The sequence below is a fragment of the Catharus ustulatus genome, chromosome 1 (assembly GCF_009819885.2).
Source record: "Catharus ustulatus isolate bCatUst1 chromosome 1, bCatUst1.pri.v2, whole genome shotgun sequence".
In the NCBI taxonomy this organism is placed as follows: domain Eukaryota; kingdom Metazoa; phylum Chordata; class Aves; order Passeriformes; family Turdidae; genus Catharus; species Catharus ustulatus.
This window is the reverse complement of record NC_046221.1, coordinates 116,312,058-116,324,139: the sequence shown is the minus strand read 5'-3', so window position 1 is coordinate 116,324,139 and position 12,082 is coordinate 116,312,058. Positions and strand designations below refer to the sequence as shown.

The 12,082-nt window shown below is 42.6% G+C and overlaps 1 protein-coding gene across 1 annotated transcript in view; it reads right to left on the bottom strand.

Annotated features, from left to right (window-relative positions):
- Positions 1–9,409: 9,409 nt before the first annotated feature.
- MEP1B (meprin A subunit beta) overlaps positions 9,410–12,082 on the bottom strand; it is a 28,438-nt gene continuing 25,765 nt past the window's right edge. The window contains exons 17-18 of the mRNA XM_033060711.1: positions 10,314–10,515; positions 9,410–9,480 (exon numbers count right to left, since the gene is read on the bottom strand). Coding sequence (XP_032916602.1) covers positions 9,463–9,480; positions 10,314–10,515 — 220 coding nt within the window. The 3' untranslated portion in view covers positions 9,410–9,462. The remainder of the gene's footprint in view (positions 9,481–10,313; positions 10,516–12,082) is intronic.

Genomic DNA, 12,082 nt, shown 5'->3' with positions numbered 1-12,082 from the left:
ATATAAACTTTTCCTTAAGAGAACAGATTTAGTTCTTTTATATATTTTTTAACAGTCTTGACCTTAGAAATGCCAGCTTCTGTTTCTTTTCATTCCAGTTTGAGACTGAAATGAAAATTGCAATCACAATACATACCAATACTGTTGGTATAACCTTACAAGTAATTAAGCAGTTTAGAAGCTAATTAGTGTTGCACAATTTCCAAGTTTGCAAGGACTCAGAAGCATTCTAGAGAGGAAATGCTGGGGGAAAAAAAAGAAAAAGAAAAAAACAAATTAAAATTCTATAACCAGAGCTTTACAACTTTGGGAACTTTAAGGCTTGAGCACGTTTTTCTAATGCTTTGTCTTCTTCCCATTGTCAGGACCTGTGATTTTGTAGATCTTGGTGAAGCAAGGCAGGCTTCTGTGCATGGAATAATGAAAAATGTTAATTTGATTTGCTCACAATTTTCTCCTCTTAAGCTGAAGCAGACAGGACATTCATGACATTTATATGGAAACTGTGTTTTTGAATAACAAATGAAATAAAATGTGGAATAAATATGTAGTACAGATGTTTCAAGGTACTTACAAGGTTTAAGTGAATGTTTTAAATTTGGTAAGATTTTTGATCTTCGTTACTTTAAAACAGGAAAAGCTTTTACAATTCTCAACATACCTGGAATACTGTCAAACGCATCTTTCTCTTTTCACAGTGAAGGAGCTTAGAAAACACTGAATAAAAAGTACTTGCTATGAAGATCAAGTGATAGCACATAAAAACTGGCTGTAAAGGTCATTCAGTTACCTGAAAAGCTGCATTTTTTGACACCAACAGCCCCACACTTGCTTGGGTTTAGCAAGATCAGGGTTAGCATGCCCTGACCCATCATCAGGGGCTCCTGGGATTCCTGGTGCCACCACCTTCATCCAGCGATTGAGGTCTGTCTGCTAACAGCTGTGAGATTCTGGGGGCCAAGCACAAAGGGGTGTCTTGTCAGTTATATATTTTTACTTCACCAGTAGCTACTGAAATTTCAAATGCTTTCAGCACCTCTTGTGGCAAAAGACAATGTGGTGGGCAAGGAGAGTTTCCTGCACTCCTGTTTAATAAACTAAGGGAAACTGTGCACTCACAGATACTGCACCAGTTATTCAGCACAATTTAATTATCCACATGTATGCTGAATAAAATGGTAGCAAAGAAAGGTCAGGATTTCTCTACTGCTTATTAGGCTGTTCAATTTTTTCCATTGTTCTAAAGTCAGTGTGCAAAAGGCTGGAAGATGGCAAAGTTCTCTGCTTTCCCCTTTAAGAGGTGATCTTTGTGTTGTGAAACATTCCCAAAGCCAGTTCCACCACCAGCAGGGGGTTGCCAGGAAGGCAGTTGACAGCAGCTGTAACTGCTGATTAAGAAACTGATGCTCAGCCTTGCATTTCCAAAGATATCAAACTTTCCATCTTCTGAGTTTTAAAACCCTCCTGTGGTGCGAGGGGCTGCACACTGTGCACCCATGTGAGCATCAGCCAGCACCCACTGTACCTGAGCTCCTGCACCCCAGTCCATGAGGGCTTGGGTAAAAATAACCATAAAATTGTTTTGATGACACCTAATAAGAAGTAGGAAAGTGTTTTGCAGTTGAAGAATATTTAAGGAATGGAAAAGAAAAGAAGTCATTTTAACCCAGCCTGCCCTAGTCCTCCAGATCACTGAGGTGCTGTGGGAAATAAGTGAGAAAGCAAATACACCAGTGAGCCTGACCACAGCCAATCTGAGAGTAACCTGACACACCTGCGAAGTGGTTTGGGCAGTATGGGTATAAATCAAGGCAAGTAGAAGCCAAAATGACTTGCTTTTAGGAAAACAAGCAGCATGACTGGATCTAGCACACCCAGATATTATTATGGAGTAAAGAAAAGTATTTTTATTACAGTAATTTCACGAATACAAGCCGCACCAATTTGACCAAAATTTTGGTGGAAACCCGGAAGTGCGGCCAATATTCCGGGGCGGCTAATCTATTAACAAAATTCTAAAAGCTGCCAACACGGAAGTGAGAGCCCGCGGCAGCCCCAAGCCAAGCTGGAGCCCGGCCGGCCCCGGCAGAGGTGGGAAAGCCTGGCAGAGGCGGGGCCAGCAGTGTGGGGGGCGGGCGGCAGAGCCTGAGCCAGCAGGGCGGGGCAGGGAGGGCGGCAGAGCCTGAGCCAGCATGGCGGGGGAGCCCGGGAGAACTGGGGCTAGCAGTGCAGGGGAGCATGGCAGAAGCAGGAAGGCCGGCAGGTGGGGCTGCGTGGCAGCGGGGGAAGCCCAGCAGAATCGGGGCCAGCAGCGTGGGGGAGCCCGGCGGTGTGGGGGCCTGCAGTGCCGGCCAGGGCGAGGAAACGTGGCGGCGGTGCAGACGGGAGGGGGCGGCCGGCGAGCCTGGTGGCGGCGGCGGCAGCCCTGCCGGCGGGGTGAGCGAAAGCGCCGCGCTCACGAAAGCGGCGTGGGGCGGGGCGGGCGCGGGGCGGGCGCGGCGCTCGCGAGGCGCGGCGCAGGGCGAGCGAAAGCGGCAGCGGGGCGGGCGGCGAGCCCGGCGGCGGCAGCCCTGCCAGCCGGGCGAGCGAACGCGGCAGCGGGGCGGTGCTGACGGGAGAGGGGGGCCAGCGAGCCCGGCGGCGGCGGCAGCACCACCCGGCCAGCCCCGCCGAGCCGTGGCGCTGAGCTGGGCCACCCGGCCCCGTCGGCAACCATGAGCGGGCCGAGCCTTCCTGGCCCCGCCCCGAGCCAGTAAAGCCCGCTATGCCGCGATCCTGTTACTAATTGGCCAATTTGTGAAAGCTGCGCACGGATTCTCGCGACGAATGAAAGTGCGGCTAATATTCGGGGTGCGGCTTATCTATTGACAAAGACAGCAACATTGTCGAGGCACCGGGGGTGCGGCTTATAATCCGTGCGGCTTGTATTCGTGAAACTACTGTACTTTCTTAGCACAAGGGCTGGAGTGGCTTGCTCATTTGAACCCCCAGGGGAAAAAAAAAGTAAATAAACTTCTATTTCTTCTTTCCCCCACATTCCACTTCAAAAATGTCTTAGAGGCTGCTGTGACTGCACACAAAATGAATGCATCTGTGACTATCTGTATTTCTCAGAAACTCAGATTTCTTCCAAAGCTCATGATACACTCCTGGGAGAAAGGAGAAATCCAGACAGAACTTTGCAGAACTTCTGTGGGCAGGCTGTTGCCAGTGGGGGAGGTTTGATGTTAATCAAATTGATTTGCAGTTTCTCCCACCATGTGATCATGTGGGGACCTGGCCAAAGAAGCCACTGTGGGGCTGAGTGCTGGGGAGGGCCAGCCTGGCTTCCTGGCAGTGGGTATTGGACGTGGGATGGTGACTTCCCTCCCAAGGGAGCAGGACAAAATCCAGTCTTCAGTGTCTACATTAGACTGAGATTTGTTTTCCACTGGTTCCTCCAGCAAATCCTGCAAGGCAAGAACCACTTTTATTTATTGCTCCCAGCTGCAGCTTATGCAGGGATGAGCCCTCCACAAGGACACAGCAGAGCTGGCGCAACAAGGTACTACGTGGCTTTGTCCATGGGAAGGATTACATTTTCAGGTTTTTCCTCAGTCTTCCAGTGGCTAAGCCTGTTTTGTGTGATGCTTATGCCAGCTCTGCATCTCCCTGGCTGTCAGCTTCCCAGACCTTCCCAAGGGAGAGAGCTGCCTAAAGAGGCTTTGCAGTCCTGGGCTTTGGGCAGCTGGAGGTCTCACTTCTAAGAGACATGAGCATTGCTGTAAGCTGATGGAAATAGCTTAAAAAGGAGACATGTAGTGGCAATTGGTCTTGCTGTGAGCTGGCAACCTGTGAAAAGCAGAGCAAATGGGTGGGCTGCTGAGTAGGAGAAATCTGCTTGGGAGACATGGCCTGTAGACAGACTATCATGCAGCGGCCCATAGTAGGCATTCACTATCTCAATTGAAGTTCCTTTCTTTTCCTTAGAGTTTTTTGCCCTTAAGAAAATTCATACTATGTTATCCCAGCAGCTTTTCTTTCCCATTACTCCAAACTGCACCTGTTAAGGCTTAAGCTTGGTCATTTTTCTTTTGGCCGAGGCGACCCTTTAATTTTCTTTTTCTCTCCTTGACTCTAGCTCACACTGACAAATCTTTTCTGGTGATGAAAGCATGACAGTAGCTGCCAGAATGAAACCTGACTCTTCTAAAGAGAAACAGAGACTCCTTCCACAGCTAATAAACAAATTTTATTAAACAACTTAATAGCTACCAAACTCAATAAACAAATAGCTTTCTTAACAAATGAAATGGCAGTTGCAATGATGTTTTTATGTAATTTATAAAGTTCTGTTTTGAACAAGCAAATAAATGCTTACTCATTTACATGAGTGAAAGCTGCCTCCAAAGCCAAGTGTTCACAACATGATGAGAAATATGGGTGGAAAAATAAAAGTGGAGATGAAGAGGGAGATGTGCCTCTGGGATGTTTTGATCTAGACTTTTGTACCATAGACTTCATAGATCCAGATGGAGTTAAAATAAAAGAGCAAGGGCAAGTGCACATAAAACGAGCTCTTGCAGAAGAAGGTGGCTGGTTCTAGTTACATATTAGTAACTGTGAAGTAGAAAGGCTATCATTAAGTAGTTAATCAAATTATTCCATCAAATTGTTTAGAGATAAGATTCAAATCTCATAAAGAGCACATGGATCTTTTTTCCCATGAGTATTGCATTGGAAGAGTGACCATGTTTATGTATTGTAGGATTAAGCATTGCAGCCTTGGGAAACAATGAGGTTTGGTTTTGTTCTTTTAAGTTCTTGACATTCCAGTTAAACTTCTTTGATGCTATTTTGTTTTCACAGTAGGTGAAGTCAAAGGCATAGATCAAGCATGGAACTTTTCATTCCCCAATAGAAGTTTAGGAATTTATGAGCAAAAGAACTCCAGTGTAAAGCTGACTGCAGCCTTTATGATACCAGTTAGAGTGTATCCAGTGTAAATAGTCGTCAGCCTGAGTTGTTGTGGTCATTGTTTTTTCACAGTTATTTCTGTTGATGCTCATAAAAGGGAGAAGACAAGAAGAGCAATCACATGGAATCTGTCTGCTGAAAAAAAATTCATAACCTTCTTACATGAAACAAATCCTTAAATCTCAACTTTAGAGCTATATTTTTTATAAACTAGAACATATGTCACTGAAAGAATTGGGAAAATGACATCACCATATATTTCTTCATAATTTCATAACACAGAGCAAAATACAGATATTTTGCTATTACTGCATCAATACTACAAAAGTCTCTAAGAAATAATTAGATTTGAAGAAAAGCACTGGTTGTTTCAGAAAAGGCAGCTTAATTGTTGGTTAGCTTTCCTTTTGAGACATAACTATCTGTACTACCAGCCCCAAAGATAGCTTGAAAATGCACTCCAAGAAGAGAGGAGAATTAATATCCTATTTATCAGAGTCAAAGGTAGTCCAGCTGATGGCATCTGTGTCTTAGCAAAAGACCCCGAGCTCTAATAACTGGATAAGGAGACCTGTGGGGAAAATAAAAAGGGAAAAAGCTACTTATCTGTTCTGAATTGCACCTGAAGAAAATGACAGGTCATGACTGCACCCTGCACCCTGGGACTGCGTCTGCCCGGCGTGGGTGGCACGAGACACCTGACACACTCAGCTCAAATAGGAGGGCTGGTGTCTAGGATCAGTCCCTTTTTTGCATTCAGACAAAGCTGTGCCAGCCAGACTCAGACATTATGACTCAATAATTCGCTTCTTGTGCAAAAGCTAAACTGAGCAGAGCTGATCTGTGTGATGCAAATAGCAGTGAGTTGGTTTGCCTGTATCAGGAATAGGAGGCTTCGTATCCTGTTTAGAATAGATAGTAGGTGGCATGACTAAAAGATTTTCTGAAGTGCTGAGATTCTTGAAGAAAGAACAAGAAGCAGCTAGAACAATGATCCATGTTTTTTGTTTTTTTTTTTTCTTCCTTTATTATTCCACACCTGAACCACTGACTTGAATATTGGAGTTAGTTTATTTATGCTGTGACTTCTGATAGACTCAGCAGTGGGGAATGAGTCATGCACACAGTTCTGGATACAATGTGCACATACTCTGCTGGGTCCAGCTGTACAGCAAATCTGGAGCCCAGAAAAGGAGGAGCAGAGAAGGAAACATTCATTTAGGTCTGGGTGTTTGCTAGAGATGCTCTCGAATGAGGAGCAGGAGAAGGGCAGGCAACCCAAGGAGTCAACGTCCACAGCCCAACCCCTTGTCCTGCAGATTGTGGGAACACAGTAATAGGGTTTTCACACTAGTCCTGGAGTGTAGAGAGTGGAATGTGCCTGAGCAGGCATGTGGGCAGAGTAAATCCTTGTTACAAAGCAACCTGAATCACTACAGTGACTCAGTGAGAAGGACAGGAAAGATAAATGGATCGGTGCAGATTTAACACTGGTGGTGTTTACCATCACATTAGCATCTCAGTGATTCTACAAAGGGATCTTTACAGAAAAGATTTTTAGTAAAATTTCCTGTGAATATACTTGCTCCAGGAAAATAAAGTAAGCACCCAGGCTGCAAGCCCATGTATAGCTCTCTGACCAGCCAACACACTATGTGACCTGGGATAAGTATCCATATTATCTCTAAGTGTGTAAAATGTACCTTTCCAAAATTAAGATGAAGTCATTTGTGCTAGATATTTTTAAGAAAATTGTATTTGTTCAGGAACTTGAGCTGGCAGCATAACTTTTGGGATAAACAATAAAGTATAATATTGAATCTCATTCTGCATTTCCTGAGTAATTTTTCTGCATTGTAAAATTGAAAAAAAAAATACTCCTCTTGAGTATTTTTAGGTCAGTTAAGGACATTTAAGAACCCCTCTTTTGGCTCTACGGAAATGAGTTGTTCACACACACTGACTGGGAGGTTCAATTTTAAATCATGCTCTTCATTGATTCCTGTTTGAAATGAATAAGCAGAAGCTTAAGATTTTTTAAGATTTAAAGATTTTTAAGGTTTAAGATTTTTTTCCCATGAAAGTTTAACATTTCAGGATATACTCTATAGAATTTGTGTCTTCCACAATGTATTGAAATTATATTGTAATACTGCTCTGTGTATTAAGCTCTCCTCTGATGAAAGTACAGGTAAGTATCTCATATAATCTGTATTTCAAAAGTATAAATGATCTCTACAGTCACAAATCTGGTACTTCACATCTGAAATTATCAAATGCTCACAGTTTATAATGTTAAGGATTGTAGCCAGGGTTGAATTTATGAACAGTCTCATTTGTGTCTTCTTAACTCCATGTAAATCTATGTGCATATCTTAATTGAAGGCGCATTTGGAGGATTATTTGCATGAAAACTGCTGATGAAGATGTGTGGAAATAGGAAAGTTATTTTAAGACAGCTATAGTAGGGTATTTTCCTATCCAGGATGTTTGTTAGCTCTGACAAATCTTTGTTAATTTTGTCTGGCTGTTTTCATGAATCTTTGGATTCCAACAAAAGCTAATAAATCCAGCTATGAATGCTTTAAATACAACTACATTTCAGAGAATATGAATCAGAGAAGGACTACATATATAGTGTTGATACAGAAGAATACACATTTGTTGCTTTGTGCTGTGCAGTAGCATTCAGAGGAAGACTTGCTCCCTCATCAAATTTCCATACATTTGAGCTGCTCCTGCCCAGAGTTAGGGGAAATTGCATGACAAATGTTAAAATCATCACCACCCATCCCAGGCAATCAAAGTAGCTGCTGACCTTTAAATGTGAACACATTCACATACCAGTCTACCAACCATCTGGTGTGACCTGACATTTCCATTACTAACACTCCTGTCTCTCACAGCCCCTCTCCAAAACACCACAAATGTGATGATTTGTGCCCATGGTGGCTGCCATCTCCCTCTGTGAAGTGTCCTTAGGGAGGGACGTTTTGCTTCCTCTGGCCCTTTTATTTTCATGCTTACTTTTTTCTCTAAATCCTAGTGAATCTATTTGTCAGGAGTGTTAAGGGAGCCACTAAATCTCCCAGATCCAGCTCTGCAGCCAACATGCTCAGCCAGGAATGGTCCCAGATGATCTTTGCATCCCAGTCCTAAGGATCTGGCAGCTGTTCCTCTCCAGCTCGCGGGTCTGGCTGGCAGCAAGGTTGTGTCTGAGACACGCTGACACACACCACACACACAGGCGTCCCTGAAGTGACAGGCAGGACACGCTGCTGAACACACACACAGAACAGCATGGGCAGCACAACCCATGTACACTACCCAAACTCAGAGAAGGGCACATTGCCCTGTCCTTAAATTCACTGAAGAAATATTAACACACACACAGATCTCTCCAGTTGCCAGCACTTAGACCTCTTGCACACCAACGCACAGCCTGATCCCTCCAGCTGCTGCTGGCACCTGGACCTTTCAAGACACATACAAAACACACATACCACTCCCTCCAGTGCTGGTCTTTAGATCTACAAGCCCTGTGGCCTACAGACCCCTCTGTTCCTGGCACACAGACCCCTCCATGGAAGTCCCTGCATGTGCTAGTACCTAGATCCATGAGCCCTGAGACCTGTGGTCTCCTCTGGCCATTGGCACACACTCCCTTTTGCAAGAGAGTCTCTCCAGTTTCTACCCTATTTTCCCCCACTTGATTTTGGATCTTTTGATCCTTCCCCTAGTCATTTCTACATAAACCTACAAGCTTTTTCTGATAGCCCATATCTCAAGCAGCCTCAACTTTTCCACAACGCTCATGTTAGTCATATTTTCCCTTCCTATCAGTTAATAATTTTTCAGGTTGGCATTATTGAGGGTTCTGCCTGAGTAGTTTCTCTAATGGACCATCAATCAGTGGCTGAAGCATTCTGGATTCTCATTTTAATCTCTACTGTTACTTCCTCATTAATGTGTGTCTGTGAGGTTCATTTATTACTTTCCTCATTACTTGTTATTTCTTTTATAGTGAGTAGATCACAACCAAATAACATAATGAGCCAGACTCTCCCACACTCCACAAACTCTCACACTACAGACTGACAGCTGCAGCAGACCTGAGAGCTGCTGGGTACCCTGTGAATACAGGCTCCAGCTCCCCTTTATTATAGACAACTGTACAATGATATTATAGCAAACTTAGACTTTCCTGTGTTGACTGAAATCCAGGATGCCATTTTCATGTTTTCTTCATGTTTAGGCAGACTTGGAGGACAAGGCAGCCATGTCACACAACATATTTCCATTTTTCTCCATTGCATGATGATACACAGCCCTGTCAGACACTCCACTGCCTTTAGCACAGTATTTTATCCAGATGATGAATTATTTTCCAGACTTTATAAACTTTTATCATGATGGTTGAGATAAAAGGAACAGAAAGAATGATGACGTAGTTGTGGTTTTGAAGTGATGTTCATCTTGTGTCTTTGATGCTTGCTTGCATTATCTTCAGAAGGATGTTTTAGTCTAAGTGGGGAAAAAAAAACAAGCCCACATCTTAAAAGTGTATAGGGAAGGGAAGAATGTGTATAATGTAAGAGCATTACTTGCTAAGAAACCAAAACTATTTATTGGAAGGTCATGAAGTAGCAGTGTCAAGTATCTGACACTGCACAGAGGTACTGCAACTCAATGGGGTATCACACAAAGAGTATTAGTAGAAAATTAAAAGTGGAACTCTGCTTTCTGAAGGACATTCCTCTTCAGATTGTTTACAAAATTTCTCCTGTGCCCTGTGAGTCCCTCTAAACTATGTCACGCTTGCTATTTCCAAGACAAGCCTCTACTTAACGTGAGAGTCCATGTGTCTCAGGCTGTATGAAATTTCCTGTGAAAACATGCCCAAATGCTGCTTCTATCCAGTACATGGCATTTCTGATCCTGTCATCTAGACAGTTTTAATCTGCTGTCTTCTTAACCTTTCCTTATTTCCACGGCTACTTCATGCCTTGCATAAAATAGGCAGTAATAGATGAAATACAAGTTTACTGAGCAAAAAATATGGTTTAATTACAAATTGAAAATGAACCCCTTTGCTCACACTATCCCACTCAATGCAGGCTGCCATTGGGGCAGAGTGGAGGGGGGCTGGAAGAGAACAGATTTTTAAGTAAGTGGGGTTTTGGTGTTTGATAAGTTAGTGACACTTAAAGGAGCTCTTCAATTCTTAATCTGGATTCTTTAGGCTTCGAAAAGGTGACATCTTCCCATTTACGTCTTACTTAATTTGTTTGCTTTTTAGTGAATATAGATATGGGTGCATGTGTCTGTATATTTGTTGAAAGAGGTAAAATACTTACTTCTTCTAAAGTCAGGCTATCCTTATTCTCCTTTACTTGCTTGTATTTCTTTTTAAGGCACACTGCAGTTGTGATGGTGACAATAAGCATTACAACAAACACAGCTAAGGTTGAAGAAACAGCTATTATAGTATTTTCTCGAGTTGAACCTTTTCTTTCACACCTTTCTCCCATGTACCACCAGTTGTCACCTGCTGGACATCTAGAAAGTAAAAGAACAAACGTGTTATCACCTGAAGATTAACGGTGTGAAAATATCTACCTCAGAAAGGTGGCTTCTCTGATGTAGTTTCTATATCCTAAAGCATAATAAAGTTGTATTAAAATGGACTTCTATTTTAGAGTTGTCTTGAGTGGCCTGAGTGGCCCACTGTCCTTGCACACCTAAATGTGCTTCTTTTAGCTCCTGATGTTTCATAGGTTGTGCCTTCAGAGAGAGCCTTTGCCAGAAATCCCAAATACCTTCCTGGTCCTCTTGACCTTGGTACTTGGTTGCAGCTGATCTATGGAGTTGCTTTTTTTTTTTAATTTTCTAATTTAAAGAACCTGTAAGAGCTGCTTCTGCTCTCACTCAACAAGCAGGTAAGAAAATAAATTAACAGCCCAGAAGTCATCCAGTTTTAGGACTGAAAACAACCCCCAGGCTTTGATTCCATCATCTTACCCAGCACTGCAGCCAGCATACCCACCCCCATCTTTCTAAACTTGGCTATTCCTGATATATTGATCGTCTAGCTCCTGTCTAAGCCATTTATTAAAGACTATCTCAGTCCTGAAAACAAGTGTGTTTGCAGTGCACTGCAAAGATATTGCCTGCTGGGGGAACTCCAGGAGATTCAGCTTGAACAGATATATCACATTCCCACCCATTTCCTAACAGAAAATCGGGGTGGAAACTGGCTGATTGTCACACATGTCCATAGGACAGAAAGTAGGTTGCAAAGGCACTAAAGCTTCAAAGAGTCCAGAGATGTTAGAAAATAAATGTTCTCTTTCCATAATTTTGAAACGAGGCATAACATTTGGCATATTTTTTATTTTTGTCTTCTTGGAATAGCCTCTTGACATTTACTCATATTTGTGACCTGCTTCTGATGAGTTGCACAAGAAATATTTTTTTAAAGGTTTCTAAATGGGGATATATAACACTTAATGAGTCATCCTGACTCTTGTGGCTCTTGGCCTTCATGTTTTCCTCACAGCACTCCTCCAGTCTACCTGCCCTGGCACAGCATCTAAGGTTACTATCTTTAGCCTCAGAGCTTATTTGAGACCTGGAACAATGCTAATCAGGCAGGTAGGTTACGTAAATTTATACACAGAGAATTAAATAAAAGTTGATATTAATCTTCTTGCAGGGCAAACAATCTTTTATTCCTCAGCTTTCACTGCTGGCCTCAAAGGTGACTAAACTTTGATAATTCATGGTCATAATTTGCACTATACAGTATTTCTGAATCAAATTTTAAAATAATGTCTACAATGCTTCTTATATGATAAGTATTGAATATCTTCTCTAATGATATAAATGCTCTTTTCTTTCAATTACATTTATTCAACTCTTCTGCATTTTGCTATAGGGAATTAATTCTAAGAACTTGGAGTAATACATTACTTAAAATAATAAACACATTTAAAATATAATTTACAGGAAAGTCAAGCAGAGTACTTCAAAATGATCAAATGCTTAGGTTAGGAGCTTTGTTGCCCAAACTGGCCATAAGTTCAGTCTCACAGGAGCAGTTGCAAATACTTGCCTTAAGCAGCTA